Source organism: Asterias rubens, chromosome 20 (genome assembly GCF_902459465.1).
Source record: "Asterias rubens chromosome 20, eAstRub1.3, whole genome shotgun sequence".
Lineage (NCBI taxonomy): Eukaryota > Metazoa > Echinodermata > Asteroidea > Forcipulatida > Asteriidae > Asterias > Asterias rubens.
In genome coordinates, this window is record NC_047081.1 from 12,353,058 (window position 1) to 12,381,011 (window position 27,954).

A 27,954-nucleotide genomic window follows, 5' to 3' on the forward strand; every position below is an offset into this window, starting at 1 on the left:
GGGGCTTACCCCTTAAGAATCATAAATAAAGTTTGTGTGGTTTCCGTTGAGTAGATAATGCACTGAAATATTGTCTCAATACGCAACTTATGCTAATGCATAAAGTGGTAAGAAACAACTACCAATACCCGTTCGTTTGTTTGCTCGTCTGATCCTAGTGGTCGGAATTCCCGCGCATCGCCTACGTCAGGGCGCGATAACCTTGAGCTGAGCAAATATTAACTATTCATTTTAGGATTTACGTTATTATCAGACATAAACCCGACCCAGCAGACTCATTGAACAGCGTTCTGCAATATTCTATAACTAAAGTACAAATTATGACGATGATTAACAGTTCATCGATACCACTCTGCTTGCTACTGATGATAGCAGCTTATTTCGATGAACTACCTGGAGTGCAAGTAAAGGCAACGCGCATGGGGAACGCTACTGGTAAGCGACCGGTCTATATCGGAGCATTTCTCCCGAGCAGTTCTCTCCCAGCCTACAGTACACTGGCCGAGACTCTACAAGTTGCTGTCGATCATGTCAATAACTTGACGGGAATCTTAGATGATTTTGAGCTGCGGTTGCGATGGAATTGGACGAAGGTAAGAATTTCATTTAATTAATCATTTACTATTATATACAGAAAACAAGTTCTTACAATCAAGGTCTCATAAACAAAGTTGTTTTAATTTACTTATTTATTTAATTATTTGCAACACAAAGTGTTTTATTTGATGTGCCTTCCGCCCGCACCCCTCGGCTGCTCTGAGGGTTGAGCAGCATTGCCACCGGCAGTCAATAATTTCTTCTGAAGACAAACAGAGTAGTGTTCGAAATGTAGAGACCACACCTGATATTTTTAGGGCCAACACTGTTTTGCGAGTGTTTATTACTCCTTGTCTTATTTCCAACAGACAGAACCTGGTAGAGGTTTGCTGATTATGAATGAGTTTGTCCGAGAAGGACCTCCAGTTCTCATGGCTTGGGGACCTCTCTACTCAAAGGTTGCAGTCATCCTAAACGAAGTTATGCCACGCTATGATATTGTACAGGTGAAAACTCGACAGTTATCCCTTTACTCTTTATAACAACTCCGAAGCCTTTTTCAGGCATATATGAAAGCGCTCAAATTTGTGGAAACGTTTTTTTTCTTTTTTTTTCGTGAAACACCGAGTGAGAGTACTGGTTTTTGACAACATTACCAAAGGTGTCAGGTGTCGTTGAACCTTTTAACAAAGAGTAATTTGTAATAGGATGTAATTTCGCCAATGTTGAATAAGACGCAATAAAACATTGTAGCTTTTATTTAATCACTTAAAGGCAGTGGACACTATTGGTAATTGTCAAAGACTAGCCTTCACTGTTGGTGTATCTCAACATATGCATACAATAACAAACCTGTGAAAATTTCAGCTCAATCGGTCATCGAACTTGCGAGATAATAATGAAAGAAAAAACACCCTTGTCACACGAGGTTGTGTGCGTTTAGATAGTTGATTTCGAGACCTCGAGTTCTAAATCTGAGGTCTCGAAATCAAATTCGTGGAAAATTACTTCTTTCTCGAAAACTATGGCACTTCAGAGGGAGCCGTTTCTCACAATGTTTTATACCATCAACCTCTCCCCATTACTCGTTACCAAGAAAGGTTTGATGCTAATAATTATTTTGAGTAATTACCAATAATGTCCACTGCCTTTAAAACAAAACAATCACATTCTGACGCAACAAGTAAATGCTTTGTGAAATCTAGGTAACTACAGCCTCGTCCTCAAGTCTCAAGGATCGTTCCCGCTACCCGTTAACGCTTCAAGCTGGGGGTGACGAGAATCACTTAAACCCCGCAAGGGTGGAGTTTGTCAGGCGCATGGGTTGGAAAAGAGTCGCAATTATCTTCGAAGATAACCAGTATTTCCGTAAGGTAAGAAAAGAAAAACTGTCATCATCTCTAATCATAATATGTACTCATTAGAATGTACTGTGATTTTTTTTTTTTATTTCCCCCATCCTTCCAATTTGAATTCAATCACCCTTTAATAATACTATATGCACATATTCTTGTCATTTGATTATTCGTCATGTGTCGTTCCTTGTTTGCCTAATACTCAACATTTTAATTTAGGAGTCCTAGAGTAATGACATGTTGTGCAGCGTCGTCATTTCAAAGGGTACTGTTCCCATCCAACAATATAATATTGGTTAAGATAGGGACCGTGCGCTTTTCATTATGCATTCAACGTAATAAAGTTGACTCATACAAATGTTTTGCATTTGTGACTCTAACTATTCGCATAACTTCATATCCACGTCATACAATATAAACTTGACTTACCAATCACTGAATCAGCGTAGTGCAGCCGTCATAAATCGTAACGTTAATGACCCGGTGAAGCCTAAACAGTTCACGTAAATTTGCACGTAATTGCCAGTAAGAACATCGAAACAATGATGTTATGATTTATTGAAGGCAATTGGTTTCTTCTGGTTACTAGCGCCTATTTTGTGTATTTTAAACAATCATATTATTTAAATAATATTTATTCATTTCATGGTTGTTATTTGGTACTAGTGAACAGTTAAAGTAATGTGGTCCATAATAGGTCAACAGTATACGTTTATATCACACTTGAATTTATTGAGATCTGTTTATTTGGTCAATTAATTAAACGCGACTGTGAAATAGCTATTTAAAAACGATAGTCGAGCACGTTGTACGGTAAACTCCTGTACCCTACACGATTTCCGAGATGGCTATTTGAGTGTTGATTAACCCTGAACTGTGATAGCCTTTGGCCTTTGAATTATGTCTACTTTTAAAAATTGATTGTTCTTTTATATTGTTCTAGTTTCACATAGGCCTAATATGTATCAAAACTTTTTAAGATGCCAAAATAATAGATGAGATGGCATGACCCCCTTGTCTTATCAAGGGTTGTGAATGATGTATTCATTTGTTAATTGCGTGGTGTTAAATATAGATGTTCAACAATGACTGCACTCAATGTGTGTCAATGGCCACATATCCACAGCCACCACGTTGAAGCTGGGTGTAGGACGACGCTTCCCAAACACTCTATTTCAGATTCACAAAGCATTTGAGGTACTAGGTAACCATAGAGACATTTGAGTAGGGAGCAACTCTGGATATAGGCGCCTCCAAACCATTCGACCCCAAGGTCTAGACATTCAATAAGGAAATGACTAATAACTTTTAGTTCCACAGATATCTTATTTTTTAGCATGCCTCATTCAATAATTAAATACTTTTTATCCCTCTTCCTATCCTTGATTTTGTTTCGCCTTCTCTTTATCTCTATATATATCTCTCTCTCTCTCATCATGTGTTTCAACGTCACTGCCGATTGTTCACTTTATCTGTTCATTATGCTTTATAATTAGCCTTCGAAAAGACCGATAGGGTCGACAAGTCAGTCCATTTACCAAAATAGTTTATACATTACTTACGGTGGTAGGGTTCGGGGAGGTGTTGACCAAAAACGACCGGAACAACTAATTGCAGTAAGCCCCGAATGATTTACTTAAAATTTCCATTCCAATATAGCTACTACGTGATCCATTATACGTTTAAAACTAACACAGTTTCGTTTAGTGAATACATCAAAACATTCAGTCTACACATGGACGGCAAACAGTCGGTCGAGGCTAGAAACAATTAGTTTGTACCCCGGCTGCTTACCATACCTGCTTTGACGATACGTTTTTACGTATTATAGATATATAGGAACATACGTTAGCAATACCCCTGTAAGTTTGTAATTTGTGTGTGAAAGCCTGCTTGTTGAAATGTTGGTAATGTTAGTTAGGGCATCGGTTAAAAGCACCGGATTCAAGCTCTGGTGTTTGATCAGCCGACTTACCCAAGCCCACAGCCGTGTGGACCGTAAAAGGGGTAACCCTGTTCCAGCCCCTAGGAGTGAGTGGCAATGGCCCCTGAAAAATAATGTATCCCACAAGTGGCCTTGAATTAAAACATTGTGTGTCTGGCGACTTGCATACACAAATATATTGCCACACATTTTAATAGTTCCTGCTGCCGACTCGCAAAGCCTGGATTCACTTGCTGGTGTTAAAACTGGACAATCATTCTTTGAAATGTCAACGTTAATGATGATGAAAATATTTAGCTCTTACCAACAAAACGCCCATTTTGTAACCAGAAATGAATTTTTCTTTCATCATGACGATCGCGCAGAAAACAATAAGCGCCAAAGCAATGAATCGGTATGACCAGTGTGCAAATAACCTTAACCTTGATAAGCTGTTGTATTCACTTTTACCGTAAAGAACTAACCACCATACAAATGAGGAGAGTCACTTGTTATTGTTCCAAAGAGAATCATTATAGTAATCATTGCCAATAGTAACCAGAATGGCACAACACGTACGTAAATAGCAATCATTGGCTATATTATTTCAATAGAACCAAGACTCTTGTAATTTACTTCAGCAATCCTTCATAATAACTAAATATCTTTTAAGCAAACTCGGGTGGAGCAAGGACTAGAGGGTTAGAGGAAATGTTGAAAACGCCCCGAGCCATTTAAGAAGGGAATTGAACACTACAAACTAAATGAACTTTTAACCATATTGGCATTGATGTTGTTAATTTAAAACGTAAAATTATTTCTTTTAGGGTAAAATGGTATTACTTTATGTAATGTATTTTTAATTCTTATTTTTTGATTCTAAGTTTTGTGTACAACGAGTCGGTAAGGCTTTGAAATATTATGGGCGGCCAAAAGGGCCAAAAGCTAAATAAAATAAAAACTAACAATATTTTTTAAAACTAACACAAAGAGCGGAAATCAAAGAACAATTACAATTAATTAAAGATAAACAATAATACCAATAATAAAACAAACAAATTTATGTGTTGATCGTAAATACAGAGCACCAAAAGTATAACATGAATAAATTAAAATAAAATAAAAAACAGCATAGTGTTAATTTAATCCACTAGAAAAAAATTAACACTAAATAATAATAAAAAAATAATAATAGAAGAAATGTTTGTCCCTTAAAAATATTTACACGAAATGTTTTTAAAATTAACAAGAAAAAAACTATCCAAAAAATAATCCATTAGAAAAAAAATAACCAAATTAAAAAAAGTTAATAATAAAAAATGTTTGCCCTGAAAAATAATGACACGAAATGTTTTTAAATAAAAAATTAAAAAATTATTCTTTAAAAAAATTACACTTTATGTATATATTTTTATTAATTCTTACCTAAAAACCACCAACGTAAACTAACATTGCACAAGCTACGTTAAAACCAAAAGCGAAACAAACATTGAGGGCGTCAAACTAAAGACAAAAAATGTGTAAAGGACAAATTTTGTAAAGGACAAATTTCAGAATCAACGAACAAAAGTTTTTACGAACTGACCATAAATGAACATAGAGGGCGCACAAAATGGCGAATCGCGAATTTCATTTCCCAGTGGATTTTAAGGCCAAGACTTTGCCCAAGATTTTCAAGACAGCATCATATATCGTATATCACTTCTCGCCGGGCCAGTGTTCCCCTATTAATAAAGCTATTATCATGTTATTAGAATAGCTCTATGGAATGAAACATGTGATTTCATGGAGCCGTAATAAAAATTTAAAATATAGCTCTATGGTCTGTACGCATGTGTGTAGCATAATATTTCATGGGAAGGATCCATTGTGCGCTTATGTCAAGCGTGTTTCACAAGTTAGTGGGGAATTTCGGCACGTGCGCATTCGAACTCTAATGGATTATTTTTTTGGATAGTTTTTTTTTTCTTGTTAGTTTTAAAAACATTTCGTTTTATTATTTTTAAGGGACAAACATTTCTTTTATCATAAGTTATTTTTTAATTTAGTGTAATTTTTTTCTAATGGATTATTATTTTGGATAGTTTTATTTTATTGTTAATTTAAAAAAAAATTCGTGTCTTTATTTTTAAAGGGACACACATTTTTTAATTATAACCTTTCATAAATTTAGTGTAATATTTGTTTCTAGTGAATTAATATTTGTTCATACTGTTTCAAGTTTTGACTAATTGTTCATCTTTTCTCTTTAGTCTAAATTACCAGTATGCTGTTTTTAATTTTATTTTTATTTTATTCATTTTAAACTTTTGGTGCTCTGTATTTACGATCAACACATACATTTCGTTAGTTTTATTATTGGTATTATTGTTTATCTTTAATTAATTGTAATTGTTCTTTGATTTTCGTTTTTTATGTTAGTTTTCAAAAATATAGTTAGTTTTTATTTTATTTAGCTTTTGGCCCTTTTGGCCGCCCATATTGAATGGGGATATTGACACGTAACTTTAATGTATAATTTTTATATATAATTATAATTACTTTTATCATTTTTTTATTAAAGGAACACGTTGCCTTGAATCGGTCGATTTGGTCTTTGAAAAGCGTTTTGTGACCGTTTGTTATAAAATGCATATTCAATTCAATTCAAAAACGGTTAGAAAGATGATGTACAAGTAGAATAACGTGGTCGGCCATTTATGGGAGTCAAAATTTCGACTCCCATAAATGGCCAACCGTGATAGTTCGCGACGTAAAAAGAAAACTGTGCAATTTTGAGAGATACTTGTGTGGATCATTATATTCTACTTTTAAAACATCTTTCTAACCATAAACATTTCATAACAAACGGTTTTAAACGCTTTTTAAAGACCAACTCGTCCGATCCAAGGCAACGTGCTCCTTGAAAGACAAAACAAAACAAAATCGCAACGAACCTGAGCCAAAACATGACTTCTCAAATAAACTCATGTTTGGTTTTTGCGTAACTCATTGTTATCTGACTGCGGTAATAGTAATGCCCTAAAATCATGCTCGTCTGACATTTTCTAAAAATAATTGATAACAACTATGGCTTCCAGTATTACTCGAAACCTTTTAAGCATTAAACATCACCCTACTTCTCTCCCCTACATATGTCTTTATTTTCAAGATTACCGTGTTATTTTACATTCGGGAACGTTTGACAAAGGCAACCATTAAATTTTCATTTCAACGAGCAAAGAAAACAGTAAATGCCCCTTTTTAAGTCCGATATCACTTAAAAATTCATGTCAGACTTGATCTCATCTAAGTCAAAGAGATGCTTGAGAATTTGATTGTACCGAGACGTAAGACCTTACAAAATCAAATGTCAATGTGGCTATCAAACATCATGGTCCAAATTGATAACATACTCTTTGTGTAGAACTATATTAATTTATTATTTAAGAAGTATATATAGTAACAGTCACATTAACAAAACCTACAATAACAACCACAACATCAACAACATCAACAGTGACGAAAACAGCAGCAGCACCGTGCACCATCAATAGCAAATACAACAACAATGTTTTGAATATTTGCAATCATTTATCTCTTGATAATTTGTGTTATATTTTATAATTGAAGAATATTGAGCATCTTGCAGTATTGTTGACAGAGAGTGACGTCACCATACTCACACAAGAATCTGTTAAGGAGGCGGAAAACTCAGATGAACAGTTGAATAATCTTAAGGTGAGCCTACGACCAAGATCAATTATTAAGAACCCATTTAGGATCCTTGGTAAGGTCAATAATTCTATTGTCCAATTTCCTTTGAAGTTTCACCATGCAATAAAATTTTTTGTGCCGTAAAATATTGGTAACAATAAGTTTCATAATAATCTAATTAGTACAGCGAGAGCGAACCACTACCGGTAATTTCCCATTAGACTATGCTACTTGGAGATATAATACCGCCGCAATATTAGTGGAGGTTTGGGAATTCAACTCAGCTGGACGTTTATTTCCACAATGCAACTTGTACATGTTAACAAGTAACAAGGTATAATGAAAATAAAATAAAACTAAGACCTACTAGAATAGAGGAAATTATTGAGGCATTGTTTAAAAAGACAAAGTATTGATGATAACTTATAGAAACACAATGCGAACAACCACCTTTCCATTTTATTTACATATATTATCAATAATTTCAGAATGTTTATTTCCCCCTATTCAGAGACATGACGCAAGGGTGATCTTTATCGGTTTTTACGCGGAGTCTGCCACAACATTATTTTGCAAGGTAAGTTCATCAGCCGTTATTATGTCTGAGTGCCTATTCGTCTAGGATTGTCCGGTAGGCCTACATTCTATAATCCTAAATTAAAATAATTTGTGTGCAGGATGAAACCAAATCAAACTATCAACCTACAAAAGCTTATGTATTTTATAAAAGGCAAATAAAGTTGCCAAAACAAGTTACGGATCAGCTATATAAGTGCAATCAAGATGAGTCAATTACCAAGTTATAAGCCTCAAGGCTTTAGGTTAATCCAAATATCCAACGCTGCTTCTATCAATGGTCCTTCTGGCCTATAACCTAATAAACAAACATAAAACACCAAAAACAGAACAAGCCAACAAACAAACAACAAATTGATGAACTTAGTCTGACACTTACTTGTCTCATTTGTTTTCTTCTTTTTTTTATAGTGGTTGCTATCATTCAGAAAAGGAGCACAATGCACATGTCAACTTTATGTTAACATGTTGACGTATCGATATATCGCTCTATCGATCATTGAAATTGTATATCGCTCGATACGTCATTTATTTAATTGATTTCTTTTAGATTATGTGAATTTTACAAAATACAGTTATTTTATTTTCTGTTCGTCTTCAATTATCACTCCATTTAACAGACTGGTATAATTTCATTATAATTAACTAAGCCATGATTTCTAAGACCAACAAAGTTACCTATTAATAATGATTTTTTCTTCCTTAATATTTGCAAAACATAGTTAATGGCCTGACGTTTCGACCCTAGCAGAGTCTTTCTCGAAGGCTAAATGACAACACAACAAACTTGATGTTGTCCTTTGTGTTTCCAACAAACATAAAATGTATTTTGTTTTGTACTGTTATGGCGAATAAAATAATAATAATAATAATAATAATAATAATAATAATAATAATAATAATAATAATAATAATAATAATAATAATAATAATAATAATAATAATAATAATAATAATAATAATAATAATAATAATAATAATAATAATAATAATAATAATAATAATAATAATAATAATAATAATAATAATAATAATAATAATAATAATAATAATAATAATAATAATAATAATAACAACATCAAGGGTGGTGAGGTTGGGTAAAAAGTAATTTATTAATTACTTTTTACTTCTTGCTTGTTCATGTTTGTTGTGTTGTCATTTAGCCTTCGAGAAAGACTCTGCATTTATACTCTCGGTCCATTTGGTTGGTAAGTTGTTTGCAACAGCTAATTCTATTTTCTCTTCCTTAATATTTGTGTTTAGATTTACAGAGCGGATCTTTTTGGCTCAAAATACGTTTGGCTTTTACCAGGCTGGTACCAAGATGAGTGGTGGAAGGACATTGCTGACGTATCGTGCACTCATGACGAACTGGAAACTGCTTTAAACTTCTACATTGGATTCAACTGGGACTTTGGACTAAAAGACTTATCTCTATTGGATCTTAATGGAATTGTGAGTTTTCTTTTCTGTTTGGGAGGTTAAACACCAGCTCTACTTCCCAAGTGCTTAGTGGGTTTTACGGTAATCACGTTTGGTTGAGAACACATCGCCAATTTAATCAAGTAAATGCACCCAACTACGGACATAGTCAACTAAAAAAATTGTAGAGTAAAAAAATAAAATAAAAAATAAATAAATACTTTCCACGATAGGAGGCGGAAGATTAGCCTTGGGAAATGTATTGTAGGATTGCTTTAGCACAGTCATGCTGTTGGTGATTGATCATCTGCTGCCCTCTGTCGTTTTAAAACTGAACTGGACATTTCAGACAATGTTTTTGATATTTTCATGACTGAATAATGTCACCATTAAATCGTATCTTCTTTTGTGGGTTTCAGAAGTTATACCCAGAGCAATTGGAAGACGTGAGCAAGCTTAAGTTTAGCGCTACACGTTCGTACGACTGCTTACTTACCATTGCACTGGCACTGAATTCATCAATACCCGATCTGCAGAAGCTGATACCTCCGAGGCGACTAGACGACTTTAATTACGGAGATACAGAAATGGCGGACGTGTTTTGGAACCACTCGTATCGGACAAAGTTTGTGGGTGCAACGGTAAGTTAAACATTTCATAAGATATCTGTTTGTGTTCACTTAACATTTGGGGTTATTCAATTTAATACTACTTGTTTAATGTCAATTTGAATTTTGACTCTTATTTTGATAAACTTGTAATATTGTTTCTTAATTAATTTTGATTTTAATCCTTACACTTGTACTAAAATTAGATTTTGAAAAGTTCTTATTTTTGTAGTACAGCACTGTTCATCGACTTAGAGCATGCCTGAAATGCTGGTATTGTTATTGATTATATTTCGTATTTCAACCTTTTTATCTAATAATTTGACAATAGCACGGTCTCCGATTGTGCATACCGTTTTTACACAATCATCTTTACATAACGTGTTACTTAATATCGTACCATTCCCTTGTTTCCAGGGCCCGGTGGAGTTCACTGAAGACTTTGGGCGCAAAGGTGGCAATATATTTATTGTGCAGTTGAAAGGTTTGAGACATTGTAATGTTAAACAATAACAAAGTACAAACACACGTAGTTGTATTACAACTGTTGGTATTAAAACGGTTGATGGTGAATAGCGAACAATTGACTAGAGCGAGCATGAAACAACGACCTCACTGCAGTTAGGCCGAACTGTTGTGAATCTTTTTTTTGGGAAACCCCAAAAAAGATATTGACAACATTGGGAGACCGCCAACTTTAGGCTATCGATAGCCCAGCTAGATCACCGGTAAGCTTCTTTGCTCGATGGTTCAAATCCCGCCCTGCTTTTGCAACCAAAAGTGGTACACACTCGGTTGCTTTTATTGTTTATTATTTGATATATTCATCAACACTATTTGACCGTGGATCTTTTTTCATTAAAGGTAACAACGTTGTCAAATTAGCGACACTTCACCCAAACGGTCAGTACACCACAGTTGCAAACACATCTATCGAATGGAGAGGTAACAACACCAAATTAAAACAAAGTATACAGCCCTTTAGACGTCAGCGGGGTTCAGTATTGCTCTGGTATATGATATTATTATTTTGTTTAACAAATACGTCAACCGCTCTTTAAATGATTGACGTTCTCATCAGACCATGATAAACCTTTAAAATAAAACATTCAATATTAAAGAGCACAAAGCACACTGCAAACAACTCGATGAATGTTATGATGTTATTATTTATTTATTTATTAATAACCAACATCAGGCCATTGAAAGGTTTACTCAACTATTAATTTCTTACATCATTCCACAGGGTCAAGAAAACCAGTCGATGGTGTCAGCGAGACGCAGCAGTTTCTCAGTGTTTCCTACTGGCATCAGAGCGTTATGTTCATCTTAGCTGGATGCGGTGTTATGACTGCGTTTTTATTTCTCAGTCTGAACATTTACTTTCGTAAAGAAAGGTTTGACACATTATCTTTTCAGCTTTAAAGCCATTGGACCCTTTCGGAAAACAGTGTTGTGTACCACAACTTCTATATCAAAACAAACCTGTGAAAATTTAGGCTCAATCGGTCATCAGAGTCGGGAGAAAACAACGGAAAAACCCACCCTTGTTTCTGCGCGTTTCGCCGTGTCATGACATGTGTTTAAAATAAATCCGTAATTCTCGTTAACGAGAATTTATATTGTTTTGCTGTTTTCTCAAAAAGTAAAGCATTACATGGAATAATATTTCAAGAGAAGTCTTTCACCATTGCCTTCTGTAAACCCTGTAAGTTATTTGTAAATCTATTAACTTTTTTTTTTTCTGAACCGAAAGGGTCCAATGGCTTTAAGATTCCAATCGGCACATAACGAGATGACATAATGACACAGTCGTAAGACACGATTTAAGGCCAGGCGTGGTGGAAAATGACCAAATAAGCAATGTTTGCAGTGACACCATGTAAACATAATCTTGTGTGATTAATGGTTGCTTTGAGAGCATCATGGAATAGCGTTAGTCGAAATATCAGCCTGATAGTGAACACTACTTGAGGTACATCGGACAAAAGGCTTGTTTGGTATGGTAAAGTTATAATCGGAGATTCGTGTGTTTCCTTTTGTTTCACTTAAATCTAAGCGTTCTGCAACAGACTTGCACAAAGCTTCACACACATGTATGATTATATAAATAACTAAAACTAAAAACAAAACATATTTCTTTCATTCTCCAACAAGAGCCATCAAGATATCGAGTCCTCAAATCAACAATCTGATTGTTTGTGGATGTCTCCTTCTTTACTCCTCTGTCTTCGTTTCTGGAATGGACACATCTGGATGTGATGAAACAGAATTCATCATCCTGTGCTATGTAAGGTCTTAAAGCCATTATACACTTTCGGTAAACAGTATTGTCCAAGTCCCACACTTCGTGTATCACAACCTACATATAAAATAACAAACCTGTGAAAATTTAGGCTCAATCGATCATCGGAGTCGGGAGAAAATAACGGGAAATCCACTCTTGTTTCCGCACGTTTTGTCGTGTCATGACATGTGTTTAAAATAAATCCGTAATTCTCGCTATCGAGAAATGATATTGTCTTAATGATTTCTCAAAAAGTAAAGCATTTCATGGAATAATATTTCAAGAGAAGTCTTTCACCTTTACCTTCTGTAAACCCTGTAAATTATTTGTAAATCTGTGAACTTTTTTTTTTCGGTACCGAATGTGTATAATGGCTTTAAACAGATTTGACAGTTACGGCTACAGCTATTGCTGTTGCTAACAGTGTTGCTAAGGATGTGACGCGGTTATCAAGCTTTATAAGCAGTAGTCGTAGACACTAGTTCGGACACGGTGTAATATTTCCTAAAACGTTAACTGTGGTTGCTGGAGACAAATAATTGTTGGTCAAAATGTGACACAACCCAATAAGTACTCAATTACTGCCACCTTTTATGTGCACATGCTTGTTTTACAAACACAACGTTGTAATGCACACTTCTGGTAAGCCATCTTATCTAAAACGGAGACGAGGGCGCTATACTCATTCTACGTAATAGAAAATATATTTCAGATGGAAGAGATACTTAATACCTTTGAAATCATTGGCTTTCTGGACCAAACCCAGGCTTTCAGAGCTAAACATCTTCACTTTTCCATTTCAAACCCAGAAGTGCCCCATCGAAATCAACAGGCACAGGGTAGGCATACGTATTTTAGTGTATATTCAGATAATCAAATTGAAATCATACGACTGCCAATCAGACATGGGGCCGAACCCCTTCTCGTTGCGATAAGTGTTTTACTTGCATTACCGATACTAAAGTGAACCCATTTGAGATACTTGAAAGAACATTTAGGTAATAATGTGTTTATGAGTTGACCAATATGATGTCATTGAATGCTGGGTATAAACAATAAACTTCTGCTACATCTTTATGTTATTTACAGACGAATGTACTTCTGACATGTGTCGGGATATCCCTGTCATTTGGATCTCTACTGATTAAGACATACCGCATATTCGCAATATTTAAGATAGCTGTGGCCAAGTTCAAGAAAATTGTAAGTACAGCATCTCATTTATAATAAGATATATTGATGATACTTTTCACGGAGATAGCATCAGATTTGTACTAAAACCTAAGTAATGCCAAAAATGTTCTAGATATAGTAGGTACAGAATCGTTAACCATGTATTTTTGTCCTCTTTTTTTCTTGTTTTAGGGGTTAAATATCTTCTTCTTATCATTAATACATTCAGTATTGTGACATAGACAAACACAATTAATTATTTCAAGTTTTGATCATAGTTGCATTTCTGACACGAACAGTCAATAGACGACATTGTCAAGCCCAGCTTTTGTACACCCAAATTCAATCTATCGGCAGACAAGATGCAAACAGAAGACAAGCAGCGAATTTATTTCGGGACTGACTTGGCAACAAATACATGGACGGTTCAAATTCAACTTAATAAATAATGAAGATGCATTATTAAGTAGTTTTCATTAAGATTCCTGGTGAATATTGAGAGACTGTTGGATTTTGTTCTTGAGATGTTCAGTGTCTCCAATTCATTGAACAATACTGTACTTTACCATTCATTTTAGAGAAATGCATGGGATTGGGGATGTCCGGGGCGGGGGAGGGGGGGGGGGGGTAGTGACAAGGCGTCAAATTCAGGCTTGCTGTATCATACAAATAATACATTAAGATCACTTAAAGTACAATGTGTAGGGAATTTATGGAAACTATTTTTACAATAGATTTATATTTCGTGTTACTTCTTATCTTTATCAGGATTTGCCTGATCGCAAGTTGATGTTTTTTGTATTAATTCTGGTCTTGCTGGATTTTCTCTTGGTGACTATGAGATCTGTCATCGGTCAAGCATTCGTCCAAAACGTCCATCTTAACATTAAGGTAGTGTGTTTGGTTTAGGTTAGCAATAAACACATGTATTTTAAAGACGAATTGTAATCACTTTTAGCAGAAATAAAATAATAGTTTAAATTTCATCATTATATGACCTATGCTATAATATACTGACGCCAGTCATTTAGTTCAAAACATAGTCGTAACAAATATTTGGCACTTATTTCATGCCTACTACAGAAGCATGAGTTGGTTATATCCCCCTTTTCAACCCTTTACCGTTGCTTCAGTCCAGGTAGCACTTCACTGTTCTTGAGTTGGTTATATCCCCCTTTTCCAACCCTTTACCGTTGCTTCAGTCCAGGTAGCACTTCACTGTTCTTGAGTTGGTTATATCCCCCTTTTCCAACCCTTTACCGTTGCTTCAGTCCAGGTAGCACTTCACTGTTCTTGAGTTGGTTATATCCCCCTTTTCCAACCCTTTACCGTTGCTTCAGTCCAGGTAGCACTTCACTGTTCTTGAGTTGGTTATATCCCCCTTTTCCAACCCTTTACCGTTGCTTCAGTCCAGGTAGCACTTCACTGTTCTTGAGTTGGTTATATCCCCCTTTTCCAACCCTTTACCGTTGCTTCAGTCCAGGTAGCACTTCACTGTTCTTGAGTTGGTTATATCCCCCTTTTCCAACCCTTTACCGTTGCTTCAGTCCAGGTAGCACTTCACTGTTCTTGAGTTGGTTATATCCCCCTTTTCCAACCCTTTACCGTTGCTTCAGTCCAGGTAGCACTTCACTGTTCTTGAGTTGGTTATATCCCCCTTTTCCAACCCTTTACCGTTGCTTCAGTCCAGGTAGCACTTCACTGTTCTTGAGTTGGTTATATCCCCCTTTTCCAACCCTTTACCGTTGCTTCAGTCCAGGTAGCACTTCACTGTTCTTGAGTTGGTTATATCCCCTTTTCCAACCCTTTACCGTTGCTTCAGTCCAGGTAGCACTTCACTGTTCTTGAGTTGGTTATATCCCCTTTTCCAACCCTTTACCGTTGCTTCAGTCCAGGTAGCACTTCACTGTTCTTGAGTTGGTTATATCCCCCTTTTCCAACCCTTTACCGTTGCTTCAGTCCAGGTAGCACTTCACTGTTCTTGAGTTGGTTATATCCCCCTTTTCCAACCCTTTACCGTTGCTTCAGTCCAGGTAGCACTTCACTGTTCTTGAGTTGGTTATATCCCCCTTTTCCAACCCTTTACCGTTGCTTCAGTCCAGGTAGCACTTCACTGTTCTTGAGTTGGTTATATCCCCCTTTTCCAACCCTTTACCGTTGCTTCAGTCTAGGTAGCACTTCACTGTTCTTGAGTTGGTTATATCCCCCTTTTCCAACCCTTTACCGTTGCTTCAGTCTAGGTAGCACTTCACTGTTCTTGAGTTGGTTATATCCCCCTTTTCCAACCCTTTACCGTTGCTTCAGTCCAGGTAGCACTTCACTGTTCTTGAGTTGGTTATATCCCCCTTTTCCAACCCTTTACCGTTGCTTCAGTCCAGGTAGCACTTCACTGTTCTTGAGTTGGTTATATCCCCCTTTTCCAACCCTTTACCGTTGCTTCAGTCCAGGTAGCACTTCACTGTTCTTGAGTTGGTTATATCCCCCTTTTCCAACCCTTTACCGTTGCTTCAGTCCAGGTAGCACTTCACTGTTCTTGAGTTGGTTATATCCCCCTTTTCCAACCCTTTACCGTTGCTTCAGTCCAGGTAGCACTTCACTGTTCTTGAGTTGGTTATATCCCCCTTTTCCAACCCTTTACCGTTGCTTCAGTCCAGGTAGCACTTCACTGTTCTTGAGTTGGTTATATCCCCCTTTTCCAACCCTTTACCGTTGCTTCAGTCCAGGTAGCACTTCACTGTTCTTGAGTTGGTTATATCCCCCTTTTCCAACCCTTTACCGTTGCTTCAGTCCAGGTAGCACTTCACTGTTCTTGAGTTGGTTATATCCCCCTTTTCCAACCCTTTACCGTTGCTTCAGTCCAGGTAGCACTTCACTGTTCTTGAGTTGGTTATATCCCCCTTTTCCAACCCTTTACCGTTGCTTCAGTCCAGGTAGCACTTCACTGTTCTTGAGTTGGTTATATCCCCCTTTTCCAACCCTTTACCGTTGCTTCAGTCCAGGTAGCACTTCACTGTTCTTGAGTTGGTTATATCCCCCTTTTCCAACCCTTTACCGTTGCTTCAGTCCAGGTAGCACTTCACTGTTCTTGAGTTGGTTATATCCCCCTTTTCCAACCCTTTACCGTTGCTTCAGTCCAGGTAGCACTTCACTGTTCTTGAGTTGGTTATATCCCCCTTTTCCAACCCTTTACCGTTGCTTCAGTCCAGGTAGCACTTCACTGTTCTTGAGTTGGTTATATCCCCCTTTTCCAACCCTTTACCGTTGCTTCAGTCCAGGTAGCACTTCACTGTTCTTGAGTTGGTTATATCCCCCTTTTCCAACCCTTTACCGTTGCTTCAGTCCAGGTAGCACTTCACTGTTCTTGAGTTGGTTATATCCCCCTTTTCCAACCCTTTACCGTTGCTTCAGTCCAGGTAGCACTTCACTGTTCTTGAGTTGGTTATATCCCCCTTTTCCAACCCTTTACCGTTGCTTCAGTCTAGGTAGCACTTCACTGTTCTTGCCGAATACTAGAACATCATCCTTGTAGAAACGTCGAGTTCTTTTACGTCAATACCTCATGTATATTTCTTATAGTTGATCGATCCCGTTGAAGAAATTTACATCATCCCAGTTTTCCGCCAATGTGGATATCACTATGGTAATGTCTTCACAGGCGCCCTCTATAGTTTGAAAGGAATCATGTTCGTGTTTGGCATATTTCTTGCGTGGGAGACTAGAGAAGTAAACATTAAAGGGATCAATGACAGTGAGTATGATTCGTAAAGATACATTTATCTAACGATAATGGAAGAGACAAAACCTAGGCCCCCTACACTGCCAAAACTACACTGTTAATATTAACACCCAAGGTGTTGTCATCACATCAAATATATGCTGCATAGAAATCACAATTTACACAACAGAGCGTTGATAAAAGACTAGTTTTTTTTTTTTAACACCCTTTGATTTTGCAAAAAAAACCAACACTGGCCTGACGTTTCGACCCAAGCACAGTCTTTCTCGAAGGTTAACAATAATGGTTGATTTGAACAGTAATTCGCTCTTCTGTTTGTAACAACGCCCATTGTGTCAAACAGCCGTGTTCTGTTTAAGTGTAGAAGCTTTAGTGATTAATATCAAGAACAATATTTCAAAAAAATTCTATCGGCTTTATACTTTTGTTTTGTTTAGGTCCACACAATACATGTTATAACACTAAGTGGTCTCGTCACCGTGTTTGTTTTAAGCTGTTAACTATCATTGTGTAAATAGTCAAATTGAAACCATTATGAATAATGATGACAATTTGTTTGAATTTATAATTAGGTAAATACATCGCTCTATCCATCTTGGTTGTTGGTTTAACCATCGCTCTAACCATACCAGCCCTTCAAGTTCTTAGCAATGACATTGACCTACAGTTCTCTGTCTACTCGAGTGCAGTGATCTTCGCTAATACTACAGTATTGTGCATGGTGTTCGTACCCAAGGTAAAACAATTACTCGTCTTTCATGCATAGCGTAACTAGAGGGGGTTGAGGTAATATCGAAAACCTTGAACATTGGCGACGATGTTGAATTCACATAATGTATTACAGATTATCCCGTGACGGTTTTGACAAAAATAAACCTTCATTTAATATTATGAATGTTAAGACGTAAATACAATCTATAGTGGGAAAACAACCTCCGGATTAACGTGCCGGTGTCGCATGCAATAATGTCCTCTATGCAATACTATTTGGAGGACATTATTGCATATGCAATAATGTCCGCCGGACGGTTTTGCATATGCAATCGTGTCCGCCCGGACCCTGCTGCATAATGTAATTGTGCCACCGCCCGTGCAAAACCGCCCTTGCAGTAAACGCCCTTGGTCGACGGAACACGTTTGCCATTCTTGTTTTTTTTACTAATCATACTGTTAAAGTGCATGTAATGAATGCCATGGGAAATGTTCGGCCGTTGGGTATTCGCTACATAGCCCCGGATACGATTGCATGGCGGACACAATTGCATCTGACACCGGCACTCTACCAACTGAGCTATAATGTAACCCTAAGTTATTTCAAATTTCCTTGCTGATATTTGAAATGTAAACAGAGTTGTATTTCCGGTTCAACGATGGTCCAATACGAGATTGTTACACATTTTAAAAGCAGATTTTGTTTACAAATATTAAGATTTCTTTATTTATATCTTCAGCTTCGTCTAATTAAGACACATCGAAACACTTTGCAAACAAGCATGTTAGTAAAAACAACTCGTACCACCTCGGCTGAATCTTTTCCCCCAAGCAGAAGCAGACTAACGGATCTACAAACTACCCTAGACAAGGTAAGACATTGGTTGTTTTATGATCAAAGTGTTCACACAATATAGAAACTAGTGGTTTTTACTACCGAGGGCACAATACAGTGCGTGGATAGCACAGGGTTAGAAACTAGTGGTTTTTACTACCGAGGGCACAATACAGTGTGTGGATAGCACAGGGTTAGAAACTAGTGGTTTTTACTACCGAGGGCACAATACAGTGTGTGGATAGCACAGGGTTAGAAACTAGTGGTTTTTACTACCGAGGGCACAATACAGTGCGTGGATAGCACAGGGTTAGAAACTAGTGGTTTTTACTACCGAGGGCACAATACAGTGCGTGGATAGCACAGGGTTAGAAACTAGTGGTTTTTACTACCGAGGGCACAATACAGTGCGTGGATAGCACAGGGCCCAATTTTATAAAGCTGCACTAGCAGAAAAAAAAGTAGCAACCACAACAAAATGTTACAAGAATAAGGTAACTACACAATATCACTTGTACATTGTGTGACTGGTTTCCTGCTCATTTCTGCTAAGCAACATTTTCTGCGTTAAGCTGCTCTATAAAATTGTGCTCTGGCTATAATTATGTTTGCAAACCAGTTTTCCACTTTTATGTGAATCATCATTTATTGTACATAAAATAAAATTCGTAAAAGTCAAAGTCCTATCATGCATCGGAGTCACAGAAAAATAGTTCAAGTTTGTCACTGTTTTCAAACGTGCAAAGTGAAACTATTTGATTTAATTTCTCAAGTTAAAACTCTTTACTTTTTTTTGAGGAAGATAATTTTCCACTATTAATAACTTGATATAGTGTAAGTTAGTTTCAATGAAGATGAACATTCATTGTATGTTAAGTCTTACCAATGTGTTTAATATCACAAATAAATAAACGACAATAAGTACTTATTGATGTCGGTAAATCTTTCAGATCGTTCTCACAATTACTTGGTTGTTTTCTTTTCAGAATAAATCGGTTCTGAAAGAATTGTTGACCGTTTACCGAAGAAGTTCTGACAATTCCAGTAAGCCAACAGACTGCTAGATACGAGTTCTGACAATTCCAGTAAGCCAACAGACTGCTAGATACGAGTTCTGACAATTCCAGTAAGCCAACAGACTGCTAGATACGAGTTCTGACAATTCCAGTAAGCCAACAGACTGCTAGATACGAGTTCTGACAATTCCAGTAAGCCAACAGACTGCTAGATACGAGTTCTGACAATTCCAGTAAGCCAACAGACTGCTAGATACGAGTTCTGACAATTCCAGTAAGCCAACAGACTGCTAGATACGAGTTCTGACAATTCCAGTAAGCCAACAGACTGCTAGATACGAGTTCTGACAATTCCAGTAAGCCAACAGACTGCTAGATACGAGTTCTGACAATTCCAGTAAGCCAACAGACTGCTAGATACGAGTTCTGACAATTCCAGTAAGCCAACAGACTGCTAGATACGAGTTCTGACAATTCCAGTAAGCCAACAGACTGCTAGATACGAGTTCTGACAATTCCAGTAAGCCAACAGACTGCTAGATACGAGTTCTGACAATTCCAGTAAGCCAACAGACTGCTAGATACGAGTTCTGACAATTCCAGTAAGCCAACAGACTGCTAGATACGAGTTCTGACAATTCCAGTAAGCCAACAGACTGCTAGATACGAGTTCTGACAATTCCAGTAAGCCAACAGACTGCTAGATACGAGTTCAAGGCAGTTATGTGCAACAATCATAACTGTTATAACTTATTTAAAATGTCGCTGCCAGAAGAAAGCATCCAACAATTATTAAAAAAGTAGATTAACACAACGGTGGAGAACGAGAGAAAATAAATGTGTACTTTAGTCTATTTTTTGACAGTAGGCCCTGCGAGCAAACATACTCGGTTCGACTGGACTAATGAACTAAAGATAACAGTCATATTTGCTTTTCTAGTTCAAATTGGTCGTCACTGTCGGCCGCATGTGTCAGTACGAGAAAGTGTGAGTCATGATAAGAATGTGTGCTCTATGTTTGTAATCGCTGTCTTTCATCGATAAGAAAGAGGGATTTATTTGTCTCATTGGTGTTAGAATAAAATTAAAATTAAATTTAACAAATGAATTTTGAAGAAAATGCGACTTGTAAAGCAAATCAGAGTTTGTGCGTGTAGCATGTTGTGTAATACTTATGTAGTTCCACAGTTTGTGGCATGAGGTAGAGGACGCATCATGTCTATATAAGACCTAATCGATAAAGAAAAAAAACAAACAGTAAAATTATTAAAATAAATGCATATTTAATAAACAAAAAGCTTAAACACACTTGAGCCTCTTTTGTTCCATGGATGCTTTAAAAGACAATTTGTTTTAATCATTTATGTTAGTTTAAGGTACTTTTTAGTATTTTTTTATTTTAACATTAAGTAATTCAGCTCATTTGAACAACATAACAATATAATTAAATTTGCACTTTATAGTTGGACAAATGATTCTTATAAGTTATTAGTATTGATGATTTAAAACCTTGCCCCAACCGTTTAAAGGCACTGTACACGTTTGGTAATTGTCAAAGACCAGTGTTCTCACTTCGTGTATCCCATCATAACCATAAAATAACAAGCCTGTGAAGATTTGGGCTCAATTGGTCATCGAAGTTGCGAGAAAATGATAAAAGAAAAAACACGGTGCCCCTTGTTGGACGAATTTGTGTGCTTTCAGATAGGAATAAAAGACTTCTAGCTAGAAGTCTTTTAATATTTTAGTGAGAAATTACCTCTTTCTCAAAAACTAAGTTACTTCAGAGGGAGTCGTTTTCCACAATGTTTTATACTATCAACATCTCTCCAATGATCGTTACCAAGTCAGGTTTTAAGTTAATTTGTTTTGAGTATTACCAAACGTGTACCTTTCCTTTAATACTACAGCTGTCATTGTTTACTGTAGTGCACTTGGTTGGGGGAAATCTATACCTCATTTGAAATGTTGATGTCATACCCCTTTTAAGCTACTTTGCCCCAACCGTTGTAGATAAATAGTAATCTGTAATCATTTTGTTGCTGTATTTATTTGTATGTATCTATGTACAGTGTAAAACATTTATATAAATATTATGTTTGTGTAACTAAATATTCTAAGCCCTTGAGCCATACTGCCTAAAAGGCAAGTTCCATTAATACAATTGTTCTTGAGTCTCTTCAGTTAAAATGAACTAACCTTACATACATTTGATGACAGGAAATGCAACCAGCAGATATTTTCAGCTAATTGATATTTTGGGAGACCTAATAAATAGGAATACACGACCTGAGAAACGTTAGTGCCAACAATAGCTTTCCACTCAAATGCTGAGCATACAAACTAATGTCTGTTTATTTACCACATTTCGAATTGAAATGTGTCTCAACTTGTGTTTTCCTTTATATCGAAATATAATGTTTAGACAGTTTTTATTTGCAATACCATTAAAGAAAATAGTGATAATTAGCTTTCGAATTCCACCAATCAAATTTGTTCAAAATACTCATTAACACGGCATTGTATAAAAAGGCACAATAAAGATAGCTTTTATCGGCTATTTTGATATTCGGAAATATGCATTAACGTTCCGATGAGTCTTGTCATTTCGATTTGCTAAATCCAAACACAGAGACGTGTCATTAATAAAGGAGCGAGCGTGTACCTTTATAAGCACCGTTTTGAACCCAACGTTACGTATTCACACTAACAACCTTGATCACTATGGCGAGTTGCGTTTCGATCGCGCTCTACTTTCTAATGACGATAGCATTTCATTTCGATGAACTCGGTGAGCATCATGGAACTGTTGAGGTACTGGGTGATACTACACAGCGCAAGCCCGTCTATGTCGGTGCTTTACTACCCACTGAGAGGGATCAAATTTACGATATGCTGCCTACCGTACAAGCTGCTGTAGATCATGTCAATGAGTTAGATGGACTACTGGACGATTATGAATTGAGGATAAGATGGAATTTGACAGAGGTAAGCTACTGTAAATAAAACGTACTTCATCTGTTAATTATCTGTCAAATGACAACTCGCTGTACGAGTGAACCATTTTATTTTTGTTTCTCAAAAAGTATGAAAATTAGTTTTTACCGCAGGGAAAATACCGTTTTCATTCAAATTTTTGCATTATCCGACTCTGCTTATTTCTAAAATTATATTATGCTAAGATTCCGCTTGGTAAAACAAAGGATGATCACTGAGAGCAATATAGAACAATAGTACAACAATAACTGAAATTAGTTTGTGTTTTAATAGAGCTGACCCCTGATGAAATGACTTGTCTATTAGTACTAATTAGTATCGTGAATGCATGACCTAATTTCAAGGACAATCTTAAGCACAACAAGGTAAACAGCCACAATACAATACAAGTCATGCACCTTTTTGACCGGTAGCATTCTTAGATTGGCCTAGCGGGAAATTAGTAACTAAGAGGGTTTAAGTAAAAAATGATTTCAATAAACTTAATATAATATGTATTTGACATTTCTAGTTCATTGTGGGATATATTTGATTTCTAAAGAAACTCGCGTCCAGTTGTATAGTCCATAAGGTGTGTGTTTTGTATATATTTGATTTCTAAAGAAACTCGTGTCCAGTTGTATAGTCCTAAGGTGTGTGTTTTGTGTTGATCAACAAGAGCCTATAATTATTTGTGATACATTTGTTGACATACAGGTAATGGCAAAATATTCTTTAAAAGAAGACCAAACTGAATTTCATTTTTTGTTTCCTTCGTCTTCTCTGACCATATCTTCATGAGGAAACCAACAGTTTGTTATATGACATATTTTGGCGTCGCAATTTCATCGTATACTGCAATATACCCCAACTACACGAGCTTACTTCAATGTGCCATGTCAAAACAAGCAGTTGTCCAGATGTGTACAAACAAACTGATTTCATGTGTGTGATTCTTTATGTCTATCCCCGCCCCTACCCACGTCCCTCTCTACCTCTCCTCTTTAACAAACATAAAGTTGTATTATTATATTTTGAATGTCAAAAAGTTGGTTTCATTGTGTATTTGGTGGAGACTAAAAGACTGGATTTAATGACTTGTGAGACAAAAGTCATTGATGCTTAAAGTGATTTAAATTGTACTGTATCCATGGTCGCTTCGACTGAAAACCCTGAATCAAGAACATTAGGTGTTAAGATTATCATACATGAACGACTGTAAACCGGCTTGAGAATATCCCTTTCTGCATTATAAACAAAGGTTGTTATATCCCTTTGTCGGCACAGTATTATTCTCACCTATGTTCTGTCATCCGGTCTTGCTTTGCATGGCCTATAGCTCCTTACGGCACTTGATAATTACACCAAGTGCCTTTTACTTAAGCTTCGAAACCTTGGAGGAAAGGACGTTCGGCACGTGACACATCTTTGTCTTTAGTCCAGTGCGCCCCTTAAATAACCCCAGGTAAATCTTACTCCTTTCTTTAAAGACTTTGATCCCTCCTATCCTGAATAAGACACCCACCCATTACCACAGTCTATTTATTCGATTGAAGTGCTTCAAGGTCGATGCATACTACTTTGATTTGGTATAAGTTTCTCGCTTTCTTCAATAGAGACGCCTTCTATAATTATTTGCCCCTTTGTTTGCTTTCGGAATATATTTTCTTTGTGTTTCTTAATGCCTCTGACGAAGGTCCGCTACAAAAAAAGGAGCAAAACTAGTACTGTGTAAAATGAATAATATTAAAATTGATTGCATCATTTTCCTGGTTTCATTTCAGAGGGACCCAGCAAATGCTTTACGGATTGTAAACCATTTCGTCAATGAAGGCCCGCCCGTGTCCATGGTATGGGGTCCGGTCTTCTCGAATGTTGCCGTGGTCGTCAATGAAGTTATTCCAAGATATAACGTTATTCAGGTACAATCAATTTGTCATTTCTTCCAACAAAAATGATTTGTGCATTGAATAATAAATTTGTCATTTAAATCATACTTTGCTGAATCTGAGTCTGCGTTGGACGTTTTTTTAACGAGCATTATATGAATACCAAGCAAAAAATTCCTATTTCATTAAGATATGTCCGCATAATAATGTAAAAAATAACGTAAGCGAAACGGAACCTTAGAGCGAACTTGTACGAACATACAACCTTAAATACAGGATAGAGTTTAATGAGACCCCCAAGATATGTACCCATTAACTTGTTTTGTTTATTGATCTTGATGAAGTTTTTCAAAGGAATTAATGGACAAATATTATTGGGATGACGGATGTGATTATTTTCTTGCGGCAATACAATGCGTATATAAATATAATAAGCAGCACACCAATTGCTATTCTATCCATTTAGTAATTAATTCAGATCACCTCAAAGGGTAACAGAGTTCACAATGTATAGTGCGGAGTATTATATTGTCATCTGCATGAAATTGAATTTAGCACTAACGGAAGTTGATGAAACCCTTATCAACGCTTTAGTGACACGTTTTCTTTCCCCCAAATTGTAACCTTTAAACTAGACATTGGGTGTTTGTGAACAAACACAAATATAGGCTTCTTGGTTTAGACAGTTTTTTGTATTACTTTCAATAATTGTGAATGCAATTATTGTTTCGTACTTTCGGATTTGTTGTTGCCCAGATTGTTCATTTGCTGGCAACGTTCCTCAATGGTAATTGTATTCAAGACAGCTGTTAGACTGTTATTTGACTCGTCATTGGGCATGACATTAAAACGGAAACTAAACGATACAAAATCATAAAAAAAAAAAATAAAAAAAAAATAAAAAAAAACTGATACACATAAGACAATAGTTCAAAAATGCCGTAACGGAAATAATTACGAATTATTTTAAAAGTTAACAGTTTTGTGGCAGGAACAACTCCTGTTGTCTTTGTTACTATGAAATGTATGTCAATAACTCTCCAAACTCCCGTTTGACAACACGTCACTTTGGATTTACAACTTACTACCAGTCTTAGGTTTTTTGACACCGATTCAAAGAAGTATCAAACTTCGTTGCCAGGGGTAACATGCATGGTCCACGTAGACACCAATTTCTTGAACGGAATCAAACCATTTTATTTATTTGTAGGTCATTAGTTTAATGGCGCGTTTGACACTTTCTTAATAAACACTTTATTTATATATTCCATATTTGATTTACTCTCTCCGAAATTAAGGCCAAGGGGTCGTCATTGAATTAAAAAACACTTCAACGACCGAGAAAGGGGACACTATTTGGTGATGTGTGCTTTGATTGCACTTAATTACATCTTATAGGAACGAGGTCTGTTACACAGACGGTGAAACTGTGTTCATCTTCCCACTTCTTATTCTACTTCTTCTTCGTTTGTTTTCTTTATTGCTCTCTTTCTTCCTGTCTTTTTCATCATAAAGAGTTGTACCATTCGTAGTTTCTCATACCAGCACATCCATCCATAGAGTTTATACATTTGAGCTTAATTGAATTTCATCCCCCGTACATCCCAAAGCCTTGCATGTAGTCTTGGCTCGTAGTACCAGCTTGGATGTGAGGTTCGAATCCCCGACTATCCCGAAGCCGTGCTTGTAGTTTGGGGTTTGAGCGCCAGTTTGACTGAGCGGTTCGAACCCCCGACCAAAGCCTTGCATGTCTTGGCTCGTTGTACAAGCTTGAAGGTGAGGTTCGAACCCCCGACCATCCCGAAGCCGTGCTTGTAGTTTGGGGTTTGAGCGCCAGTTTGACTGAGCGGTTCGAACCCCCGACCAAAGCCTTGCATGTCTTGGCTCGTTGTAAAAGCTTGAAGGTGAGGTTCGAACCCCCGATCATCCCGAAGCCGTGCTTGTAGTTTGGGGTTTGAGCGCCAGTTTGACTGAGCGGCTCTGAACCCCTGACCAAAGCCTTGCATGTCTTGGCTCGTTGTACAAGCTTGAAGGTGAGGTTCGAACACCCGACCATCCATAAGCCGTGCTTGTCGTTTGGGGTTTGAGCGTCAGTTTGACTGAGCGGTTCGAACCCCCGACCAAAGCCTTGCCTGTCTTGGCTCGTTGTACAAGCTTGAAGGTGATTTGAATCCCCGACCGAAAACTCTGCATGTAGTTTGGGCTCGTAGTGCCAGCTTGAAAGTGAGGTTACCTTTGCATGTTGTATGGGCTCTTAATACTAGCTTGAATGTAAGGTTCGAACCCCGACCATCCCGAATCCGTGCTTGTAGTTTGGGGTTTGAGCGTCAGTTTGACTGAGCGGTTCGAACCCCCGACCAAAGCCTTGCATGTCTTGGCTCGTTGTACAAGCTTGAAGGTGAGGTTTGAATCCCCGACCGAAAACTCTGCATGTGGTTTGGGCTCGTAGTGCCAGCTTGAAGGTGAGGTTTTCCTTTGCATGTAGTATGGGCTCTTAATACTAGCTTGAATGTGAGGTTCGATCCCCGACCATAGCTTTGAATGGACTTGCCGTGCATGTAGTCCAAGCTCTTTGTGCCAGTTTGAATGTGGACTTTGCTTGGGCCTTCCTCCAACTTCTAAAGCTGACCTTTCTTGACCCTCTTCGACGAGAGTAACTTCCAACCTACAGGTTAGAGCACTGTATTCACACCTGATGTTCCTTTATTTTCTAATAAAGTATAACACTCATCGGTAATTAATAATTAATTGTAATATCCGTTTTAGGTAGTGACTGCTTCATCTACAACTCTTCAGGATCGAACTCGTTATCCTCTAACGATCCAAGTTGGTGCAATAGATGACGAGTTTACAGTCCCATCCAAAGTGGCCTTCCTTAAACTGATGGGATGGACAAAGGTTGCTCTTATCTTTCAAGATAATCAATATTTCAGACAGGTACGTGTTGTGAAAATCAATGTGTCGTTGCTCTTGTAGTTTTATTTATTGTGTTTATTTTTATATTTATTTGTTTATTTGTTGCTTTGTACTGTTTAAATATAGCAGTTTAAACAAAAGTTCATTCATTTAAACACCTGGCTCTTTGTAAGTGGTAGTTAAACAGCAGGACAATTATCTATCTTAGAACTGAGAAGTCTCCCGAATTCAGATAATCCCTGCGGTAGTAGTAGTATATAAAGCAAAACAGTTCTCTAAGAACAAACTCTACCTGGC

General features: G+C 36.9%; 2 protein-coding genes across 2 annotated transcripts in view; both read left to right on the forward strand.

The window, feature by feature from the left end:
- The first annotated feature begins 326 nt into the window (after positions 1–326).
- On the forward strand, positions 327–21,440 carry LOC117304017 (gamma-aminobutyric acid type B receptor subunit 2-like). Its single transcript, XM_033788494.1, has 17 exons — positions 327–593; positions 906–1,043; positions 1,743–1,910; positions 7,429–7,536; positions 8,024–8,089; positions 9,352–9,543; positions 9,930–10,151; positions 10,536–10,602; positions 10,983–11,063; positions 11,365–11,515; positions 12,276–12,408; positions 13,495–13,608; positions 14,347–14,469; positions 17,155–17,326; positions 17,887–18,050; positions 18,766–18,897; positions 19,847–21,440. The coding sequence occupies exons 1-17, from the start codon at positions 327–329 to the stop codon at positions 19,922–19,924; spliced, it is 2,376 nt and encodes a 791-aa protein (XP_033644385.1). The 3' UTR covers positions 19,925–21,440.
- A 1,196-nt stretch (positions 21,441–22,636) lies between these two features.
- The window catches only part of LOC117304018 (gamma-aminobutyric acid type B receptor subunit 2-like), a 19,243-nt gene continuing 13,925 nt past the window's right edge, over positions 22,637–27,954 (forward strand). Inside the window, exons 1-3 of the mRNA XM_033788495.1 lie at positions 22,637–22,864; positions 24,637–24,774; positions 27,508–27,678. Of these exons, the coding sequence (XP_033644386.1) occupies positions 22,637–22,864; positions 24,637–24,774; positions 27,508–27,678 (537 nt within the window). The remainder of the gene's footprint in view (positions 22,865–24,636; positions 24,775–27,507; positions 27,679–27,954) is intronic.

Coding starts and splice junctions, on each gene's coding strand:
- LOC117304017 (XM_033788494.1), top strand. CDS start 327: ATGATTAACAGTTCATCGATACCACTCTGCTTGCTACTGATGATAGCA. Junction 12,409..13,494: donor AATTCATCATCCTGTGCTAT/GTAAGGTCTTAA, acceptor TGTTATTTACAG/ACGAATGTACTTCTGACATG. Junction 13,609..14,346: donor TGGCCAAGTTCAAGAAAATT/GTAAGTACAGCA, acceptor TATCTTTATCAG/GATTTGCCTGATCGCAAGTT.